At 40.0% G+C, this 24,379-nt stretch overlaps 1 protein-coding gene and 1 pseudogene across 2 annotated transcripts in view; both read right to left on the reverse strand.

The window, feature by feature from the left end:
• Positions 1 to 24,379, reverse strand: part of pacsin3 (protein kinase C and casein kinase substrate in neurons 3) — a 121,307-nt gene that overhangs the window by 13,404 nt on the left and 83,524 nt on the right. For both annotated transcript variants that reach the window (XM_039601826.1, XM_039601785.1), the window contains 5 exons: positions 21,001 to 21,101; positions 19,973 to 20,129; positions 19,282 to 19,517; positions 18,315 to 18,470; positions 16,735 to 16,910 (listed from right to left, as the gene is read on the reverse strand). In XM_039601826.1, coding sequence (XP_039457760.1) covers positions 16,735 to 16,910; positions 18,315 to 18,470; positions 19,282 to 19,517; positions 19,973 to 20,129; positions 21,001 to 21,054 — 779 coding nt within the window. In that variant the 5' untranslated portion in view covers positions 21,055 to 21,101. The remainder of the gene's footprint in view (positions 1 to 16,734; positions 16,911 to 18,314; positions 18,471 to 19,281; positions 19,518 to 19,972; positions 20,130 to 21,000; positions 21,102 to 24,379) is intronic.
• Positions 17,252 to 17,370, reverse strand: LOC116315564 (annotated as a pseudogene).

Here is a 24,379-nt window from a genome sequence, read left to right on the forward strand (position 1 = left end):
ATTTGTTTAATCGCCCGATCGCCGGCAAGGGTCTGTGTCTTAGCTGGACTTATTTTTCGCTTATATGGGCCGATGATGCTGGTCGATGTGGAAAAAATAACTGAGTTGTTTGGTGGTGGAGCCACAACAGAGGGCAGCTATCCACCGTGTATGACAGAAAGGACATGCCGCGAACGAGACATACAAGGCGGTGAGGCTACCGCCGATCGACCGGTGTTTGCTAACGCGGAGGTCAATCGTGGATCAGGGAAAGCGAAGGCAGGAGCGTGAGGTGAACTGAATTTCAGGTAAGAAGTTATGACCTGCACTCTATTTGGGTCAGATATAAACCGAGTTTAGGTGTAGTTTATTTTCGTTGTGCTGACTTTTTCAATCACTTACAATAACTCGTACTGCGTGCTAGCTAGCACTACGGAGTTTGTATACAGCTGTGTGCGCGCTAAGTTACCGATGTTACCGATGTTGAACTTTATGACAGCCTCCCTGTCATTCTCTCGCCTGTTGAAACTTCAGTCATGAAACTGATCAATGATCGGCTTTTCTCTCTTGTTTGTTTATCGCGCTAAACAACAGCAGCACGTTTAAGCTTGATCAGCTGTTGTTAGAATTCTTTTGATTTTAATTTCTAGTATCAGCTGATGTTTGCTGGAGCATGAAGATGAAATCAGGAGATGTCCTTACTGAATCATCAGAGCTGAACTGGTGATGGAGAAACAGGTTTACCCTTAGGTGACATGAATGAGTTGAAGGAAGTTATGAACTGTTTCTGACAGACAAATATACACCAAGCTCCTTTTTTTGTGTAGCTGACAGCTGGTAACTGTGCAGGGGCGGATCTAGCAAAGCTTTTGCCAGGGGCCAGGTAGGGCATTAACAGAGAAAGGTGGACACAAAGATATACTTTTCTTTCTTACTCTCATATAAAATATTTAGCTTTTATTAAATAGTTATCTGAATCTTACAACCAAAGTTTGTATAATAATACACAAGATTGGCTGTAGACCATTGTTCATCATTCAGAACACTGTGTAAAAATAACAAAAACAAAAAGTGAATGCAAAAGTGCATAAATATTTATTTTACATGTTTGATGTGTGTGGCGGGCGTGGTCTGCAGTGCCGCTGCAGGGGAGGTGGACCCACCTGAGCGGCACCTGCAATCACGCCTCGGGCGTAGTCTGTGCTCTCTCGGCTGTTTTGGGTGTGTGTCGGGCTGTGAGTTGAAAAGCTACAGCCGGCTGTTTGGGTACACCAACCATGTGTGAAAAGTGGTCCATAACGTAATGCTTCAAAGCGTGTTCATGCAAACATTGTCGGATCTGCCGTGGTACAATGGGACTTCTGCTCATGAACCTGTGTGCACAGCGCCTGCAAATCGGCGCTGTACTGAAGTAACTTCATCTTTACACAAAACTGTAAGCTGTTATCTGTGAAGCGTGAGCGGTGTTTGTTTTTACCATAGTTCATGGTGGAGAATGGGTGCTCTTCTGAGTTTTGCTCTCTGTAGCTGTATGAATGGCAAACTACACTGAATAGCAGCGGCATAGGCACACATAAAATTTCTTCTGAAATTTTCGCTTTCTAGTTATTATTATTATTCTCCAGTTTCCGCCTGAAATTTTGCAGCGGCGAATCTCGCCCCGCAGTTTTGAGACAAGCTTCATATATGTTACCTCATTTTGTGCGGCCGGATCTGGAATGGTGTGCTATGACTTTTGGTGTTTATGAATTTTATAGTTTTTAAATATTAATATTTTAGTGAAAATTTTCCCACGCTCCTCTGCCAAACAGTTTTGACATTAGGGTTACATATGTTAGATCATTTTGTGCGGCTGGAGCTGGACTATTATGTTATGACTTTTGGTGTTTATAACTTTTATAGTTTTTTAAATATTAATATTTTAGTGCAAATTTAGGCCAATTCATCTTTTGGCGCCAAATAAACAGACTTCATTTGTGGTGTCTTGGCTCTCTAGTGGTATACCGGGAGTAGTACAGCCGAAAAGATTTATCCTTGTGTTGAAAACTCCATATCCCACAATTCATAGCACGCCTCTACAGAGTGAACAATGGCGGCCACCACTTCGTTTTATATGTCTTTTATTCGTGTTTCTAGGTCACAAAATAAGCTTTTAAGATATTTTCAGGCGAGAATGTAGGTGTGTAATCTTCAAATATCTGCTTGTTTTATCAAGACATCCCATATTTAGCGACAGTGCTCTGACTACGTCGGTCCTGCCTGACAGCTAGCCGGCTACCTAGCTAGCTGCCGCACTTGGCTGCAAATGGATAGCGAGGGACTCTCTCTGTCGTTTCACCTCCCGGTCTCTCGCAAATGCTCGTGATAGAATCGGAGTTACAGCTGGATGTGGAAAAAATAACTTGAGTTGTTTGGTGGTGCTATAACGCGGAGCTACAACAGTGGGCAGCTATCCACGGTGTATGACAGAAAGGACATGCCGCGAATGAGACATACGAGGCAGGCGATCGTGTTTGCTAACGCGGAGGTCAATCGTGGATCAGGGAAAGCGAAGGCAGGAGCGTGAGGTGAACTGAATTTGAGGTAAGAAGTTATGACCTGCACTCTGTTTGGGTCAGATATAAACCGAGTTTAGGTGTAGTTTATTTAGCAACAGTTCTCTTACGTGTTGCTGATAGCCGGCTGGCTAGCTAGCGCTGCTAGCTTAGCTAGCTAGCGCCGCTAGTGACCCTTCGTGAAAAACCACCCAGGCTTGGCTGCTAGTGAGGTAGCTAAAATTTGTTTCATCGCCCGATCGCTCGGCAAGGGTCTGTGTCTTAGCTGGACTTATTTTTCATTTATATGGGCCGATGATGCTGGTCGATGTGGAAAAAATAACTGAGTTGTTTGGTGGTGGAGCTACAACAGAGGGCAGCTATCCACCGGTGTGTGACAGAAAGGACATGCCGCCAACGAGACATACGAGGCCGGGCAGGCGATTGCTAACGCGGTGGTCAATCATGGATCAGGAAAGCGAAGGCAGGAGCGTGAGGTGAACTGAATTTCAGGTAAGAAGTTATGAACTGCACTCTATTTCGGTCAGATATAAACCGAGTTTAGGTGTAGTTTATTTTCGCAGTTGACTTTTTCAATCACTTACAATAACTCGTACTGCGTTCTAGCTAGCACGACGGAGTTTCTATACAGCTGTGTGCGCATGTTGAACTTTATGACAGCCTCCCTGTCATTCTCTCGCCTGTTGAAACTTCAGTCATGAAACTGATCAATGATCGGCGCTTCTCTTGTTTGTTTATCGCGCAAAACAACAGCAGCACGTTTAAGCTTGATCAGCTGTTGTTCGAATTCATTTGCTTTTAATTTCTGGTATCAGCTGATGTTTGCTGGAGCTACAGCTGTAAAAACGGCACATGTCCTTACTGAATCATCAGAGCTGAACTGGTGATGGAGAAACAGGTTTACTCTTTAGGTGACATGAATAAGTTGAAGGAAGTTATGAACTATTTTTGAGAGACAAATACAGGGAGTGCAGAATTATTAGGCAAGTTGTATTTTTGAGGAATAATTTTATTATTGAACAACAACCATGTTCTCAATGAACCCAAAAAAACTCAATATCAAAGCTGAAAGTTTTTGGAAGTAGTTTTTAGTTTTAGCTATTTTAGGGGATATCTGTATGCAGGTGACTATTACTGTGCATAATTATTAGGCAACTTAACAAAAACAAATATATACCCATTTCAATTATTTATTTTTACCAGTGAAACCAATATAACATCTCCACATTCACAAATATACATTTCTGACATTCAAAAACAAAACCAAAACAAATCAGCGACCAATATAGCCACCTTTCTTTGCAAGGACACTCAAAAGCCTGCCATCCATGGATTCTGTCAGTGTTTTGATCTGTTCACCATCAACATTGCGTGCAGCAGCAACCACAGCCTCCCAGACACTGTTCAGAGAGGTGTACTGTTTTCCTCCTTGTAAATCTCACATTTGATGATGGACCACAGGTTCTCAATGGGTTCAGATCAGGTGAACAAGGAGGCCATGTCATTAGTTTTCTTCTTTTATACCCTTTCTTGCCAGCCACGCTGTGGAGTACTTGGACGTGTGTGATGGAGCATTGTCCTGCATGAAAATCATGTTTTTCTTGAAGGATGCAGACTTCTTCCTGTACCACTGCTTGAAGAAGGTGTCTTCCAGAAACTGGCAGTAGGACTGGGAGTTGAGCTTGACTCCATCCTCAACCCGAAAAGGCCCCACAAGCTCATCTTTGATGATACCGCCCAAACCAGTACTCCACCTCCACCTTGCTGGCGCCTGAGTGGGACTGGAGCTCTCTGCCCTTTACCAATCCAGCCACGGGCCCATCCATCTGGCCCATCAAGACTCACTCTCATTTCATCAGTCCATAAAACCTTAGAAAAATCAGTCTTGAGATATTTCTTGGCCCAGTCTTGACGTTTCAGCTTGTGTGTCTTGTTCAGTGGTGGTCGTCTTTCAGCCTTTCTTACCTTGGCCATGTCTCTGAGTATTGCACACCTTGTGCTTTTGGGCACCCAGTGATGTTGCAGCTCTGAAATATGGCCAAACTGGTGGCAAGTGGCATCTTGGCAGCTGCACACTTGACTTTTCTCAGTTCATGGGCAGTTATTTTGCGCCTTGGTTTTTCCACACGCTTCTTGCGACCCTGTTGACTATTTTGAATGAAACGCTTGATTGTTCGATGATCACGCTTCAGAAGCTTTGCAATTTTAAGACTGCTGCATCCCTCTGCAAGATATCTCACTATTTTTGACTTTTCTGAGCCTGTCAAGTCCTTCTTTTGACCCATTTTGCCAAAGGAAAGGAGGTTGCCTAATAATTATGCACACCTGATATAGGGTGTTGATGTCATTAGACCACACCCTTCTCATTACAGAGATGCACATCACCTAATATGCTTAATTGGTAGTAGGCTTTCGAGCCTATACAGCTTGGAGTAAGACAACATGCATGAAGAGGATGATGTGGACAAAATACTCATTTGCCTAATAATTCTGCACCCCTGTAAACACCAAGCTCCTTTTTTGTGTAGCTGACAGCTGGTAACTGTGCAGGGGCGGATCGAGCAAAGCTTTTGCCAGGGGCCAGGTAGGGCATTAACAGAGAAAGGTGGACATAAAGATATACTTTTCTTTCTTACTCTCATATAAAATATTTAGCTTTTATTAAATACTTATCTGAATCTTACAACCAAAGTTTGTATAATAATACACAAGATTGGCTGTAGACCATTGTTCATCATTCAGAACACTGTGTAAAAATAACAAAAACAAAAAGTGAATGCATGTGTGAAAAGTGGTCCATAATGTAATGCTTCAAAGCGTGTTCATGCAAACATTGTCGGGTCTGCCGTGGTACAATGGGACTTCTGCTCATGAACCTGTGTGCACAGCGCCTGCAAATCGGCGCTGTACGAAGTAACTTCATCTTTACACAAAACTGTAAGCTGTCATCTGTGAAGCGTGAGCGGTGTTTGTTTTACCATAGTTCATGGTGGAGAATGGCTGCTCTTCTGAGTTTTGCTCTCTGTAGCCGTATGAATGGCAACTACAGTGATTAGCAGCGGCATAGGCACACATAAAATTTCTTCTGAAATTTTCGCTTTCTAGTTGTGTGGATGCTGGAGGCATCCACACTATTGAGTTCCTGTTTCTCTTTATTCTTTATTGTGTGGATGCCCCAAAGGGCTTCCACACTATTGAGTTCCTGTTTCTCTTTATTCTTTATTATTCTTAGGACTTCCACGACGTTTTTGCCGCTCATCTACTGCCTCAGTTTTCAGCCGATTTTCTCCGCTCAAACTCTGTACTGTTCTCTGCTCTTTCTGCTAATGTGTGCTATGACTTTTGGTGTTTATTACTATTATACTTTTTAAAATATTACACTTTTTTCCTTTAATTTGTCCCATTGAAATGAATGGGAAGCTTCCACAATTCTCCTAAAACTTGCTTGTTTTTGAAACTTAACTACTTTGTCATACTTTCACCTAGAAACTCCATTCAAACTTTAAAATGTTCTCAGATTATTGGGCTATTCCTGTCTGATTCAGCTTTTTCAGATCTTCTACCATTTTAATCTTATCTCTTTAAGTTTTCAGTTGCAAAATTGTGATTTTCAGAAAATACATGCGTTGTTATGGTTGCTATGCAATTAAATTACAGTGTACACTCATCCATTCTGAATTTTCTCTTCATGTCTGAACAACTTCTTGCTACTCGCTCAATTTCCACTCAACCCCCACAAATTATACATCAAAACGTAGGTATTTTTGCTGGCTTTCAGAAAATGTCACTATCCTTGTTGTGGGAGTTATAGATTTTTTGCAAATCCCCTCAGAGCAACACAAAGTCTGAAAACTCTCCATAGAAAGTCAATGGAGAGCTTGTTCAGAATCACCACTGGATTTCTCTAATGAGAGGCATTTTCAAATCGTCATATCTCCTTAACGGAACAAAGTTAAGACATGCCAATATATCTTCAGACACTCCTGATGCTCACAATTCAAGAATTTCTTCCTCACCTATTACCGTTTGGCCATGAATTACACTTGTTTGAGTGTAGGAAATTTGTCCCTCGCTCAGATTTCTTCAGATTTCAAACTCTGGAAATGAGGCACTTTTTTCCCTCGTCATATCTTTTTGATGGATTTCCACAGAGACCTGAAAATTTCCATGACTGTTCACCAAAGCCTGCTGTTTCTTACGGTGAAAGAATGATTTTGATGCTCCATATAGATTTAGAGTTACAAAACGTTTTTTGAGGGCAAGTCAAGGCAGTTGTGCTTTGCCTCTACTCAGTTACAGTGTATTACAAGTCATATATCTTCAATAATTTATATTTTATCTCTGAATTATGAAGACCTGCAGATTCCCCCATCTCTTCTGAACAAAACGGTGTCAGAATGAGCGTTCTAGCCCCTACAGTTAGGAAACTATGGCCATTTGTTCGAGGGGAATCCTGAATGTGAGAAATACACTGAAGAAAACTTATACCTCTCTCTGTGTCTGTGTGTGTAAGTGCTGATTACAGCAGGTGCAGCTAATTTAGCTGACCTAGATATACCAAGCCCAGACTCTTAACAGCCCCTGTACACTTTGCTCTCTGTGTATGTGTGTGTGTATATCAATATTTCTCCCATGTTAAAGTATTCCTCCATAATAGTATTTCTGCTAAATCAAAGTACTTATACTACATCTTAGTACTTCTGCTTAACCATAGTATTTCTGCTAAATCATAGTATTTTTGAAAAATCATGGTGTTTGTGCCAAATCATGGTTTTGGGGCAAAACCATAATATTTATTTTATGTTATAGTATTACTACTAAGTGGAGGAATGTCTGTTATGTTATAGTATATGTGCTGAATACAGTATATATGCCAAATCATAGTATTTATCCCAAATCATAGAATTTATGCAAAATTACAGTATTTCTGCTAAAAAGCAGAAATAGTACCTTTTAGCAGAAATCTCTGTCAAAAGATATTATTTATGTTAAAACATAGTATTTCTGCTAAATCATCGTATTTGTGCCAAATCATGGTATTTTTTTGCCAAATCATGGTATTTGTGCCAAATCATGTTATTTGTGCCCAATTAAAATTTCTGTTATGTTATATTATTACTACTAAGTCGTAGAATTTCTGTTATATTATAGTATATCTGCTGATTATAGTATATGTGCCAAATCATAGCATTTATAGCAAATCATAGTATTTGTGCCCAAACATAGTATTTCTGCCAAATTGTAGTATTTGTGCAAAAACAAACTTACTACTACTAAGGCATGGTATTTCTACCAAATCATAGTATTCCTTCAATATCATAGTATTACTGCAATTTCATAGTATTTGAGCGAAATCGTAGTATTTGTGCAAAACATACTATGTCTGCAAAATCACAGTATATCTGTTATGTTATAGTATTACTACTAAGGCATAGTATTTCTACCAAATCAGAGTATTCTTTCAAAATCATAGTATCACTGCAATTTTATAGTATTTGAGCGACATCGTAGTATTTGTGCCCAAACATAGTATTTCTGCCAAATTGTAGTATTCCTTCAAAATCATAGCATCACTGCAATTTCATAGTATTTGAGCGACATCGTAGTATTTGTGCAAAAACATACTATGTCTGCTGAATCACAGTATATCTGTTATGTTATTGTATTACTACTAAGGCATAGTATTTCTACCTAATCATAGTATTCCTTCAAAATCATAGTATTACTGCAATTTCATAGTATTTGAACAAAATCGTAGTATTTGTGCAAAAACATATTATGTCTGCAAAATCACAGTATATCTATTATGTTATGGTATTACTACTAAGGCATAGTATTTCTACCAAATCATAGTATTCCTTCAATATCATAGTATTACTGCAATTTCATAGTATTTGAGCAAAATCGTAGTATTTGTACTAAATCATGGTACTTGTGCCAAATCATAGTATTTTTTGCAAATCATATTATTTGAACCAAAACATTGTATTTGTATGAAGTCATAGTATTTCTTCTAAATCATAGTATTTCACCCAAATCTCAGTAGTTGTACTAAAACCCAGTATTATTGCCAAATCATAGTATTTGTACTGAAACATAGTATTTGTGCCAATAAGAGTATTTCTACTAAATCACAGTACTTGTGCCAAATCATAGTATTTCTGCCATATTGTGCTAGTTGTGCAAAAACGTAGACTGTCTGCAAAATCATAGTATATCTGTTATGTTATAGTATTACTACGAAGTCACAGTATTTCTGCCAATTCGTAGTATTTGTACTAAATTATACTACTCGTACAAATCATAGTATTCAAATCAAAATATAGTATTTCTGCCAAATCATAGAATTACTGTAATTTCATACGATTTTGAGGAATCCCTTTTGTTATAGTATTACTTCTAAGTCACAGTATTTCTGCTTTGTCATAGTATTTGTACTGAAACATAGTATTTCTGCCAAATAATAGTATTACTGCTATTTCATAGTATTTGAGTGAAATTACAGTGTTTCTGCAAAACATTGTATTTCTGCTAAATCATAGTATTTCTCTCATCTTAAAGTACTCAATTATAGTATTTGTGCCAAAGTTTAGTATTTCTGCCAAATCATATTATCTCTGCTAAATCATAGTGTCTGCCAAATCATAGTATTTGTGCCAAATTATGGGATTTTGCCAAAACATGGTACTTGTGCAAAATTATAGTATTTGTGCCCAGTTAATATTTCTGTTATGTTATAGTATTACTACTAAGTCGTAGAATTTCTGTTATGTTCTGCCAAATCATAGTATTACGGCTATTTCAAAGTATTTGAGTGAAATTACAGTGTTTCTGCAAAAACATTGTATTTCTGCTAAATCATAGTATTTCTGTTATCTTAAAGTACTTGCACTCAATTATAGTATTTGTGCCAAAACATAGTATTGCTGCTATATCATAGTATTTGAGCCAAATCATAGTATATGTCCTAAAACATAGTATTTCTGCCATATCATACTATTTGTCCTAAAGCATAGTATTTCAACAAAATCACAGTACTTCTGCTATGTTATAGTATTTGTGCTTGTAGAAAACCTGTATTATTGTGAGCTACATTACCCAGCAGCCTCTGAGCAGTGAGGGAATTCATGGGACTTCTGAGCTAGATGGTCTTCCTTCGCTCCTGGGCTAACGATTGAGGAGAGAGCTGCTGGGAAGGGGAGCAAATAGCCCATCCTGTATTTGTTGGGGATGGTGTGTGTCACATAAACGTGAGTTAATGTTCCATGCTTAAGATGTTTACCCTACTACTTGTGTGTATTGGTTTTAGTTACCTTTAGCGACAATGTGCTAGTTAGCAATAGCTATGGCAGCCCAGTTATTTTATTGTTTTAGGCTTGTTCCTGCTTTGTTTGTTCCCCTGCAAATTTATGTGAATTTGTACACTGTAATATCGCTGTATTACGTAGTGGCTAAGTAGGAGGCTGACTGTTACTAAGTGCATCAGTGTACATAGGTCATCTCTTGTGTTGGAGTGCCCTCTTGTAGCGCCTTTTGGGTAGTGCCTTAGTAAACGTGAACACTGCAAAGAAGTGGTATCAGACTGGTTTGTAGTGGAGGAATTTGTTGCCAGTTTCTTTCATCTTTAATCCGTATTCATGTTGTAATGTGGTAACTTTTGTGGCACAAATACCACAATATGGCAGAAATACTATGTTTTGGCACAAATACTTTGATTCGGTATACTTTAGCTTCTTCACCCTTTTCAGCACAAATTCCAGCTTTTTGGGATGTTTTCAGAAAAAACTCTTTTCAGCAGAAACTCTGCTGATTCACCTCTTTTCAGCGCAACGTTCTGCTTCTTTTGCCTCTTTTCTGCAGAAATTCTGCTGATTCACCTCTTTTCTGCAAAATTTTCATCCTTTTCGCCTCTTATCAGCACAATTCTCAGCAGCTTCTGCTGATTTCAGCAGAATTGTCAGTCTATCCACCTCTTCTTTGAGAGAATGAGTTTGGCTCAGTGAGATGAGTAGCTCCCTTGAGACCAGGAAGGCCAGGTTCAAATCCTGCTCATGGCAAAATTTCTTTTCACCACTTTTCAGCAAAATTTGTGCTTCTTCACCTGTTTTCAGGTATTTGTAGTATTTCGTAGTATTTGTACCCAATCATAGTATTTCTGCTAAATCATACTATTCCTGCCAAATCATAGTATTTGTACTAAATCATAGTACTTGTGCCGAATCATAGTATTTCTGCCATATTATAGTATTTGTGTAAAAACAGAATGTCTGCATAATCACAGTATATCTGTTATGTTATAGTATTACTTCTAAGTCGTAGACTTTCTGTTATGTTATAGTATATCTGCTGAATATAGTATATGTGCCAAATCATAGTATTTATAGCAAATCATAGTCTATGTGCCAAATCATAGTATTTATAGCAAATCATAGTATTTGTGCCAAAGCATCGTATTTGTATGGAGTCATAGTATTTCTTCTAAATGATATGTTAAAGTATATGTGCTGAATATAGTATATGTGCCAAATCGTAGTATTTAAAGCAAATCATAGTATTTGTAATAAAACATAGTATTTCTGCCATATTATAGTATTTGTGTAAAAACAGAATGTCTGCATAATCACAGTATATCTGTTATGTTATAGTATTGCTACTAAGTCACAGTATTTCTGCCAATTTGTAGTATTTGTACCCAATCATAGTATTTCTGCTAAATCATACTATTCCTGCCAAATCATAGTATTTGTACTGAAACATAGTATTTCTGCCCAATCATAGTATTTGTACTAAATCATAGTACTTGTGCCGAATCATAGTATTTCTGCCATATTGTGGTATTTGTGCAAAAACATAGACTGTCTGCAAAATCATACTATATCTGTTATGTTATAGTATTACTACTAAGTCGTAGACTTTCTGTTATGTTATAGTATATCTGCTGAATATAGTATATGTGCCAAATCATAGTATTTAAAGCAAATCATAGTATTTGTACTAAAACATAGTATTTCTGCCATATTATAGTATTTGTGTAAAAACAGAATGTCTGCATAATCACAGTATATCTGTTATGTTATAGTATTACTACTAAGGCATAGTAATTTTCAAAATCAGAGTGTTTTTGCAGAAACATAGTATTTCTGGTAAATTATAGTATTTCTAATAAATCATAGTATTTCTGCCAAATCATAGTATTTGTTTCAAATCATAGCATTCGAACTAAATCATAGTATTTGTGCCAAAACATTGTATTTGTACAAAGTCATAATATTTTAATCAAATCTCAGGAGTTGTGCTAAAACGCAGTATTATTGCCAAATCATAGTATTTGTACCCAAACACATCAGTTCAACTTATTTAACTCTTCTCAAGACCACAACACCTCTTCTTCACCCCGTTTCAGCAGAATTGTGAGTTTCGTCACCCCTTTTCAACACAAATCCCGGCTTTTTCAGGTGTTTTCAGCAGAAATCTGTTTTTTAGCAGAAATTCTGCTGTTTCACCTGTTTTCAGTGCAACTTTCTACTTCTTCACCTGTTTTCAGTAGAAATTCTGCTGATTCACCTATTTTAAGCAGAATTTTCAGCCTTTTACCTCTTATCAGTACAAGTCTCAGTATCTTCTGGTCATTTCAGAAGAAACTTTTTCACCTCTTTTCAGTACAAATTTCTTTACCCCTTTTAAGCAGAATCTTTGCCTTTTCACCGCTTTTCAGCAAAAAACTCTGCTTCTTCAGCTCTTTTCAGCAGAATTTTTCAGTTTCTTTACTGCCATACAATTTTTAGCAGCTTTTCATCTTTTTCAGTCATTTTCAGCAGACAGCTTCAGCGTTAAGGCATCCACACAGCATTTTCGCAGGAAATGCAGATTTTTCTAGTTGTGTGGATGCCCTAAAAGGGCTTCCACACTATTGAGTTCCTGTTTCTCTTTATTCTTTATTGTGTGGATGCCCTAAAAGGGCTTCCACACTATTGTTTTCCTGTTTCTCTTTATTCTTTATTGTGTGGATGCCCTAAAAGGGCTTCCACACTATTGTTTTCCTGTTTCTCTTTATTCTTTATTATTCTTGGGGTTTCCGTACACTTTTTGCCGCTTAACTACTGCCTCAGTTTTCAGCCGATTTTCTCAGTTCAAACTTTAAAAAATTCTGCTGTTTCTGCTAATGTGTGCTATGACTTTTGGTGCTCATAACTTCTATACTTTTTGAGATATTGAATTTTTTTTGCAATATTTTTTGCCCATTTTTGCACATTCTCAGTGGGGTCACTAGCTTTCCTTGCCCGGTTGAGCCGTGTTTTAGCTCAGTGAGATGAGCAGCCGTTCTCAGACTGGGAGGCCCGGGTTCAAATCCCGCTTATGGCAACATTTCTTTCAGTTAACAGTTAAACTTTTTAACTCTTTTCAACACAAATTTCAGCTTTTCCACCCTTTTCAGCAAAAAAAAAAACTCTTTTCAGCAGAATTCTGAAAAGAGTTCTGCAGAACTCTTTTTCAGCAGAAATTCTGCTGATTGAACTCTTTTCAGCAGAAATTTCACAATTTTCACCTCTTTTCAGCCCAAATTCTGCTTATTCACCTCTTCTGCAAAATTTTCAGCCTTTTCACCTCTTATCAGCACAAATCTCAGCTGTTTTCAGAAAAAAACTCTTTTGAGCAGAAATTCTGCTGATTCATCTCTTTTCAGCGCAACTTATTGCTTCTTTACCTCTTTTCTGCAGAAATTCTGCTGATTCACCTCCTTTCTGCAAAATTTTCAGACTTTTCACCTCTTATCAGCACAATTCTCAGCAGCTTCGTCTGTCTCTCCACCTCTTCTTTGTGCGAATGACTTTGGGACAGTGAGATGAGTAGCCGCCTTGAGCCAAGGAGGGCCAGGTTCGAATCCTGCTCGGGGTGACTTTTTTTTTTTTTTTTTCACCACCATACAACTATTTGCAACTTTTCATCTTTTTCAGCTTTTCAGCAGACAGCTTCAGCGTTAAGGCATCCACACAGCATTTCGCAGGAAATGCAAATTTTTCTAGTTATTCCTCAGTTTCTGCCTGAAATTTTGCAGCGTAACTCACCCCGCAGTTTTTAGATAAGCTTCATAGATGTTATATCATTTTGTGCAGCTGGATCAGGAATGGTGTGCTATGACTTTTGGTGTTTATTACTTCTATAGTTTTTTAAATATTAATATTTTAATACAAGTTTTTGCCCATTGAAATGAATGGGAAGGTTTTGGAAGGTTTCATTTGTGGTGTGTTGGCTCCATCTTTTGGTCCCATTGAAACGAATTTCAAACTTCATTTGTGGTGTGTTGGCTCTCTCTAGTGGTATGCCGGCAGTGGTACGGCCTGTCTACCCTTATTTAAATTACCGTAATGACGACAATATCAACGGCGTGCACAGCGTCGCTGCTTTCAGGAACTATTGGAATTTTTAAGGTTGCGCAAATCATTCAATAGTTATGGTAATGCTTGGTGGAAAACTCCATATCCCACAATTCATAGCACGCCTCTGCCGAGTCAAACAATGGCGGCCACCACTTCGTTTTTATATTGCTTTTATTAGTGTTTCTAGGTCACAAAATAAACTTTTAAGATATTTTCAGGCGAGAATGTAGCTGTGTAAACTTCAAATATCTGCTCGTTTCATCAAGACATCCCATATTAGCAACAGTGCTCTGACGATGTCGGTGCTGCCTGACAGCTAGCCGGCTAGCTAGCTAGCGCGGCTTTGCTGACAAGCGACAGCCAGGCCGACAGTAAGGGCGGCTTACTCTCGTTTCACCCCCGGTCTTTCGCAAAGAGTAGTGGTCGAAGCTGGACTTATTTTTCGTTTATATGGGCCGATGATTTATTTATTAATTTTAGTAACGGTGTAAACAGTGGAAGGTGGTGGATTGTCCAGATGCTGGTCGATGTGAAAAAATAACTCAGTTGGTGTGAGTGGTGGTGGCTAACACGGAGCTACAACAGCGGGCAGCCGGTGGATGAGGGAAACCAGAGGCATGAGGAGCAGAGACCCTAGGCGGCCGCTGGTCCTTGCGTCAGGTGAACTGAATTGCAGGTAAGGAGTTATGACCTGCAGTCTATCTGGGTCAGATATAGACCATGTTTAGGTGGAGTTTATTTTCTTTGTGCTGACTTTCTACAATCAGTTACAATAACTCGTACTGCATGCTAGCTAGCATGACGGAGTTTCTATACAGCTGTGTGGGTGCTTTGAGGTTACGGATACCGTAGTGAACTTTATTGTATTCATAAGGTTAGTTAGTAGAGTTGCCAACCATCCCGTACAAACGGAATCATCCCGCACAAACGGAATCATCCCGCATTCAGAGAAAATATTACGCATTTCGTATTAAGCTGAAAAGGAACACAGTTTGTCCCGTACTTCAGCTAGAATGGAAAAAGACACAAAGCTGGATTTATTCTGTCGTTACGCTGCACAGCGGACTCTTCCCCTGTCATTCTCTCGCCTGTTGCAACTTCAATCATGAAACTGATCAATGATCGGCTTTTCTCTCTTGTTTGTTTATCGCGCTAAACAACAGCAGCACGTTTAAGCTTGATCAGCTGTTGTTAGAATTAATTTGATTTTAATTTCTAGTATCAGCTGATGTTTGCTGGAGCCACAGCTGTAAAAGCGGCTGGTCGAAACCAGGAGATGTCCTTACTGAATCATCAGAGCTGAACTGGTGATGGAGAAGCAGGTTTACCTTTTAGGTGACATGAATGAGTTGAAGGGAAGTTATGAACTGTTTCTGAGAGACAAATAACACCAAGATCCTTTTCTGTGTAGCTGACAGCTGGTAACTGTGCAGAGGCGGATCTAGCAAAGCTTTTGCCAGGGGGCCAGGTAGGGCATTAACAGGGAAAGGGGGGCACAAAGATATACTTTTCTTTCTTACTGTCATATAAAATATTTAGCTTTTATTAAATAGTTATCTGAATCTTACAACCAAAGTTTGTATAATAATACACAAGATTGGCTGTAGACCATTGTTAATCATTCAGAACACTGTGTAAAAATAACAAAAAGTGAATGCCAAAGTGAATGCAAACGTGCATAAATATTTATTTTACGTGTTTGATGTGTGTGGCGGGGCGTGGTCTGCAGTGCCGCTGCAGGGGAGGTGGACCCACCTGAGCGGCATCTGCAATCACGCCTCTCAGGCGTAAAGTCTGTGCTCTCTCGGCTGTTTTTTGGGTGTGTGTCGGGCTGTGAGTTGAAAAGCTACAGCCGGCTGTGTGGGTACACCAACCATGTGTGAAAAGTGGTCAATAAAGTAATGCTACAAAGCGTGTTCATGCAAACATTGTCGGGTCTGCCATGGTACAATGGGACTTCTGCTCATGAACCTAATGGCTGCTCTGCTGAGTTTTGCTCTCTGTAGCCATATAAATTGCAAACTACACTGAGTAGCAGCAGCATAGGCACACTTAAAATTTCTTCTGAAATTTTTGCTTTCTAGTTGAATATTATCCCCCCATGTTTAAAGCCTTACTGACTAATGTCACATGGGGGAAGTGGGTGAAAAAGTATTCCCATTGGTCCTTTATAAATTAACTCATCATCCAAATGTGATGTCAGTGAAAAATCACAGGACGTGGTCTGCAGCTTCTAACTGACATAACACTAAAGGCTCAAACAAAAGTATACTGTAAAGGCTGTGAGTTATATGATATGATACAATAATAACACAATTTAAATTCATATTTATTGTAGCTGCAGGAAACATGCTCACTGTGGGACTAAAGAAACATGTGTTCAGGCTTTTTATTTGATCATTCCGGCTCCTCAAATCTTTCTTAAGTAATGTTTGATATACGTATATATCGGTGCTCTGGAATAAATACATGGATATCAGAGGAAGTCTCTCAGAGTTTAAAAAAATACGTTTACACGGTGAGAAACTGCTCTTCAAAAGAGTTACTCAAGGGTTAATTTGCTCAATATTTGGACAGAGATGGCTGGACTTTGCCATGGTAACCATTATTGGTAAAGTTGCTTGTTTGATTAAAATAAGAGGTCAACAGTTAATGGACAACAGCAAGAGTTTTCCATTAACCCCTGTGTACATATGCACATGTTCAGACCGACATCCGTGCCTTCGCAGCTCTGCATGCCTTCGCTGTGAGTCATGGATCGCTTGATTAGTGATCCACGTTCTTTTGGATATCTAAATACAAGCATGTGGGTTTTTCCTTACCCGTCTTTGGAGGACAGGTCGAGGTGTGTATGGATGTCGAGCAGGACATCTTTAAAGAAACACAGCCTCTTGCGCTCGGCCTCCTGGGTTAGGTCGAACACCTGCTCCATGTCCTCCATGTAGCGGGGGTTACAGCGGTTCAGCTCCTCCAAAGCCTTGGAGTAACGCTCCTTTGCCTGCCGTAAACACAAACACACATACACACACACACACACACACACACTGAGCTACTGTGTACTACACCAATGTGTGTCTTGTTAAATGTACCATTTCACTTACACTTCATGGTCTTACTCAGGTGCATATGTCTTGCATGCTTCGAGTGTATGTGCAAGACTGCCTGCTCCAAAGAACAGAATAAAAACCTTTGGAAAGCAGCTATAAAGCTCGTTGTACTTTTATTCTATTTTAATAATGAGACTTTTCAAGCTTTATTCAGAATTGCATTATTTTGTTCAATGATTTAAGTGAATTTACTTTATCTAACATTACTTTATTTTATTTATGGATTTAAATCAGCTTCCAGCGCCTGGTATTCCCAGGCGGTCTCCCATCCGAATACTAACCAGGCCTGACTGAGCTAAGCTTCTGAGATCAGATGAGATTGGGTGTGGTCAGAGTGGAATGGCCATAAGCCATAACAGCCCTATGGCAGCTGGGATAGGCTCCAAGCTCCCTACACGACTGTGAATTGGATAACCAGTACAGGATGGATGGATATTTAAACTGGAGATCTTTATTTTAAGCAGCCTGAATTTTTCCAATGTAGTTCAGATGAATTAAAATCCTAAAGCAAACTACAATAACAACTGAACAGGATTTTTACCTCTCCTGTAATAAAAAAATATTCAAAGTGACAAAAGAACTCAACTTTTCCATATTTGCGGATTTATCTAAGAGACTTTGAATAATACTTAATGTCAAGAGTGCAAGAGTGACCAACTGAATTCTGGGAGTTTTTTTATTATGCACACAGTATGAGCAGCTCTCTGTCATTAGTATTATTTACACTGATAACATGCTGGTGACTAGAACCCACCATAATAAGACTGTCTTCTTCTTCTGTGACCTCTTGTACGAACCCACTGAATAAAATACTTAAATATCTTAATGATTACATGAAGTGTGCAGTGATTAAACACAGCAGATACCAACACGGGGCGCTGAGACTGGTTGAGACAAGTGAGTGAGGACTGAAGGCTTTTTCGGGTGTATTTTTCTTCAAGCTATGAATGAGTAATGATATTGGATTTCATTTCCTTGTTGAGATCAACATTGCTCAAGAGGTCCTTGGCTGCCTGACAACGCTGTGCATACTAAATGAACGCGTCTCAGGATTTCCTTCGTTTTTTTGTTGTTTGGTTGATCATTTCCCTCTCCGGGTCCTGGAGCTCCTCCTCGACCGTTGGGTTTGTTACAAGTGGAAAGTCGAGGAGACAAGTCCGGTCATGTTTCAAAGATAAAAAACATACACAGGTATGTTTTTCTGGACTCAGACACACCCAGACTGGTACAAGTGGAGCTACGTATGGGACTCTTTTATATGTGCGTGTTCACGTGTGTGTGCATGTGCGTCATACTTTCTCGGTGTCCTGGTTGCAGCGCTCCACCCGGGTTGTGTATTTGCGAACTTCCTCTTGTGACTTGGTCGGGTCAGCCTTGGCGTGCGCCTCCCTGTTAGCCGCCGTCCACTCCTCCTTCCTGGCCTGATGGTAACTCTTCTTAGTTGACTCCACCTGGACACACGCACATGTTAAACACTTTGCTATAAACTCAGTAAAGACTAAACTTCAATGTTTTCCAAAAATGTACCCGTCTCTCCTCATTGACACATCAGATGTAATATCAGAACCATGACTCACTCACATCCATTCAACACCTGTGATAATATTACCTCAAATACAATTACCTATGACATAATAGCTGCATTCAATCACTGTGTTATCTTATACAACAGTCTTATAAAAGGAAAAAGAAGAAGGGAAGTTCATTCAGCGACACTATAGTCAAAAGAAGCACTTACTTATATTTAGTGATTCCCAACCTTGCCATTTTGCATTTAAGTCCAATTATATCACTTTTTGTGGAGGAATTGCTAAATTCCAGTCTATGAGGGTCTGCAGTAGTCCCAAACTTATAGTGGACTGATTCCACTATTTTATCTTGGTCCTGATGCAAAATGGTCACTGTGAAGATGGCAAGTGGCTGTGAGATCCCCGTTTTTCATGCAAATATTTTAACAAGATCACAAGTCACACTGTCACAATAATTGTGTCTGTGCCACAGTCTCCAGCCACTGTTTTCCATAGTGTGACTGTAGCATAAAGCAACTTCATGTGTGACATTTGCTAAGAGGATGTGTAGACAGGTGCTGGCTTTTTTTTTATTAAAAGAAACCTTTCAACAACAACTTTGCAGACACTGGCCATTTGCAAGTATTCACTACAGTCACGTCATCTCCATTAAATCCCATGTGTACTGCAGCCACTCACTGATGCAGACTGCCCTACAGACCAACGTCAGAAAATCTACTGAGGCCGCCCTCACCTCCTTCAGCTTACGGACCCAGGGCTTCTGAGCTTTGCGGAAGCCATCGTCCGCGTCCTTTGTCTCCCTGAAACCTCCCATCATCTGCTTGTGGAAGGCCTCTTTTTGCCAGCTGCGCACTTTCTCGCTGTCCTCACTCGCCAGCCGCTCCCGCAGCTCCATGTGCAGCTCGCTGAGTCGGTCAGCCGCTTGCATGAAGGCATGCCAAGCCTTTTCCAGTGTACCATACTGGGGCCCTGAATAAACGTGAGAAAGCGCCCCTTCAGATTATCACTAAATAAAAATCACTCGTCCCCATTTATCTACATGTTTACACAATTAATTGTAGGTCAGTGTTGTGAAACTTTTTTGATGGAGATTTCCATAAAAATCGTGAGCTTTGCTACCAAATTAAAGATGGATGACTTAATTTATTAGATGATGAACAAAATATTAACTTGTAACAAATTTAGCCAGCTAAGTTATCATCTTGGTCATATGTAAATTGAGACCAGGCTAATCCCTACAGGCCCCCAAAATGATCACCATATTTAAAATCTCTGCGAATTACTGATGGACTTTTCTAACTAAGCTAGCCCGTGCTAGCGTTGGCTAATAACGTCATAATTTCTATCCAAAAGTGGTGATGTCTGGTGGAAACTAACTGGTGGCTATATCCACTCTTTTATAAAAAGCCAGCTTTTAAACTCACCTTTCTCCACAACAACCCTCCACCTCTTGGCCCAGTCACTGAGCTGAAGAGCGTAGTGCTTTTCTATCTTGGCTCTCTCCTGAAAGCAGGTGACCAGCTCATTGCACAGCCTGTGGCCATCGTCAATCCGCTTTACCGTCCTTTTGTAGTTCCCTGGCTGCAGAGACACACCAATGAACCAAACGGGAGCGAGGAAACAGAACGGCGTCAGTCCCTCCCTGAGTTCTGTTCATGTCATCGTTGTATCAAGACATTAGCAACAACAGTTTGGACTGAAGCATATTTGGTGGATAAGTGATGTAGAGATGATCGAAACTGAGGTTAAAAAACAAAATGTAATACAGCCACTGGAGGTGAGAGTGTGTACTTTTCCCAACATGGAAGGCTCTGAAGCAGTCAGTCTTCGGTCTTTAGATAAAAGCATGTAATGAGACCCGGTTGACTGACACACTGACTTATCTGGCTGCTTCAGCCTCTTAGTTATTCTGCATTCCGGTGCTGTTGATGAGCTAAATAGACATGCTCGCGGTTTGGCACATTTAGCTAACTACCAGTCTCCTGCAATAAGCACTCCATACATGAAGGTTATGGTGTCCAGTGTGTGCTGAACACATTGAGCCATGTGTTGATCTTTTCACAGGCTAGACTTAGTGGTGTTACTCAGCTGTATTACATTTTACTGACAGTGTAAATCGCAGTGATTTGGAAAACATTTAAACAGTGAAAAACATGAAAGGTTGAAAATGAAAAAATGAAAAAAGGATGTTTTTTAATTTGAATTTTCAAAAAAGATGAAAGATGGGCCAGAAAAGACTGGTAAAGTTGCATAACCCCAATAAGAAAAAAAGCACCTGGTGGGAAATCTCACAACTTGTTAGGTTAATTAGTAGCATGAGTGGGTAGAATCCTGTGTCTGCAGGCTCAAACACTGCAGCTATAATAAGACCCAGACTATAAAAAGTTAAGTGTTGTTTTAAGTTTTGTAGGGCGGCTGATGTACGACAGCAATTAAAGTGTTACTACTGTACCTCCCAGAAGCTGTCAGAGCTCCCCAGCTCACTCAGGTCTCCATTAGAAGACATCTTGGGGTCGGCCCCACAGCACGGAATGATGGCGGCTACAGAAGAAACTGAGGAGGAGAAAAACCCGAAAGAAGCATGAAAGAGAGAAAAAAAAAATTTATTTTTTTTTTTAAATCTATTAATTTGTTACAGCTGGTCTCATTAAATTAAATGTTAACAGGTGCACTGACATGATCTTGTTTTATTCCATGTTAGGTTTATATTGTTGGATTGTCATTTATGCTTAGAAATATATACTCATATGCTTAGAGTTTTATAATCGATTGCATAATGATAAAGGTTTGATCCTTAGCAGTCTGCAAAGACTGAGTGCCTTCCAGAGCACTCTGGCATACACACACATCCTAAGGTCATGAGTTTAGGTTTTTGTTTAGGTGGACCGCTGGACTCCTGGCACCAGCTTTTTAAGGAGGCGTTCACAGGGTCATATCTTGACACACACACACACACACACACACACACACACACACACGCGTATAGACAGACTGGTACTCTTTGTTCATATGTATGCCTGTGTAAGACGTCATATGTTAATGAGACTATGCATATTCATGTAACCACAATAAAGAGCAGTGCTACGGGGGAGCTAACTGAGTGTGACTGGGGCCCGAGCGGCAGGAACGGCGCTCGTCATGGTTCTCTCCCTCGTGCACGAGATCGCACAAAGAGTTCTGCCTGGTGTCCAATGCTTTTTCCCATTGTAGTAGAATTGTCTCATGTAGAAATGTTCCAGCAATAGGCCTGTGCTAGACAGACCTATAAACGCACTTCAGCTTTCTACTCCAAATTAAAAAGTCCTGACTGGAAAAAGCCTGGATAACCAGAGTAACAGCAGCCGACACTTAGTTTACAAACAATGAAACTTTAAAACATAATTTTTAAAGAATGAATGGTAAATAGTAAATGGCCTGTATTTGTATAGCGCTTTACTTAGTCCCTATGGACCCCAAAGCGCTTTACACTACATTCAGTCATCCACCCATTCACACACTGGTGATGGCAAGCTACATTGTAGCCACAGCTGCCCTGGGGCGCACTGACAGAGGCGAGGCTGCCGGACACTGGCGTCACCAGGCGTCACAACAACCGAGACTGTCGGAAACAGGGCTCGAACCGGCAACCTTCCGATTACAAGACGAACTGCCAACTCTTGAGCCACTCTTAAGCTACGAATGAGTGTAACTGCGCTATGAATACGTGACAGCTCACTTCATCTCTCTGTACATTTATTCTCGAGCACCAGTTGTTTTGTTTGCCTAGTGACACTTTCTGGGAAATCCACAGCTCAGCCCTCATCTTGGACTTGTGACAAGATACGGCCGTTTCACACTGAGACTCTGATAAACACCGATGTCCTGGAGACGGTGTTTCACCCTGACATAATTATACACACTTCACTACATGCATAAATCAAGTACACACCATCAATAGCCCCAGACCAAAAGCCTAATACAGGAAGCAAAATGACCTTTTTTTTGTTTACTTGAGGTCACCTTTGAAAACAGCCATGTAAAATAATTTTTAAAAATGTTTTAAAGCTGCAGGTGTCATCATGTTTAACAGGAAAAATAACTTAAGCAAACACTGAAGAGAGGTTACGAGCTTGAAGTCCTACAGTTACACGACAAATGGGACAAACTGCACCTCCTAACTGTTGATCATGTGATATGATCGAAAGGTCAACAAGCGCAGTCCAATCCTGCATGCTTTCGCCTGTCTGAAAATTCATTGCACATGCAGGAAGTGAATCTCTGGATCCAGATTAACTTGCGATATTTTCTCGAGAACATCACAACCAGGTTTCCCCTTTTTTCTTATGCCATATTCATTTGTCAAAATATGATGTGAAATTTTAATTTTATTAAATAATCCTGCTGACACAGACACATATTTTAGACAACCTTCTCGTCAAAGGGATCAGGAACATTTGTGGCCATTCAGGATTTCCCTAGAGGATGTTTCTTAAAAAGACGTGTCTCCTCTTTTTCTGGGGTTATCAAACCAGGTAGTCTCCAGTCTTATTGCTCCACTGTAAGCAGCTCTACAGTTTCAGCTTCTGGCAAACTGCGCCTCCACGTCAGCTGACACAGAAAGCCAAAGAGCCCTCACTGCTCTCTGACCTCAGGGCTGCTCTGCCCAGTTTGTTTTTTTGCACACAGCTGGATGGTGTGCATCCTATAAATGCCAATACCCTGTCGTGCGCAGTCGGTCCAGTCCTGTTTATACACAATGGACTTCTTTCAGATGACAGGTTGCACAACATTTGTACAAAAATCAAGCTAATAAGAAAGGAAATAATAAATAACTTGGTGAGTTGACATCTATATTTGTTTGGAGGACTGAGTACTGTAGTTTCAACCTGCAGATGAGTTGACTCGAGTGAAACCACTGGCAGGAACGCACATGATACCAACTATGTGCATCTATGGCACATCCCAATGCACAGAAAACACAAACAGGGAAACTAATTAACAGACTGTTGCTTTGTGTATTCTCACTACAAACGATCCCTTATTGTGAAATGCTTTCTTAAAAGCAAAGCACGATGCACAACTGTGCAAAACCAAAGAGCAAACCTGCATTTTAAATTCAGCTGCAACTGAACCCGAGGGGATTTATTTTTTACATTTTGTAGCTCTGCAGGAACTCTGCCAACAGTTTACTGTGACCTGGCTTTCCCATACATCCACTTCCTCCGTGTTATCCTCCCATTGGACAAAACCCTTTGTCAAGGCCAGGCGGTTTCCTGTTGCAGATACAACAACTTGTCAAACAGACCATTACTCGAGGCCTCGCAGCTCTCTTAACCTCAACACAAACTCAAATCTCACCTCTTGTTAAAAGTTAAAAGATTTGTGTGCCACATTTTGGTCTGCAAGCAGCTAATGCCAATATAATAACTGGTACACAAAACATCCATAACCTTTCAAACTGTCAGACCAGTCCAAAGAGTTTAGACCATACCCATCTTTACAAACATTATAAACAAAAACAAACTCTATATGTAGAGTTAGAAATGCATTAAAAATGAAAAGGAACTTGGCATGAGGTGTTCAAAGTGGAGAGGCCCTTTACCACGCTACTTGCAGCACCCATTACCCAGGGCTTGTGGGTCAGACCACGGACATCTTCAAATTTAAATTCCATCTAGATCTACACAACACTAAGCAGCAATCTCTGGGGTACTAGCCTCCGCGGACAGTTTCCTCAGAGTGTTTTAACTGGCAGGTGTCCCCACGGAGGAGCCAACTGCTTAGTTTACGAATCAGAATGAGTGCACTGGACCTCCCCACCCTGTCTGTGGTGTTTTTAATGGAAGGATCTA

The sequence above is a fragment of the Oreochromis aureus genome, linkage group 1, assembly GCF_013358895.1.
Source record: "Oreochromis aureus strain Israel breed Guangdong linkage group 1, ZZ_aureus, whole genome shotgun sequence".
Taxonomy (NCBI): Eukaryota; Metazoa; Chordata; class Actinopteri; order Cichliformes; family Cichlidae; genus Oreochromis; species Oreochromis aureus.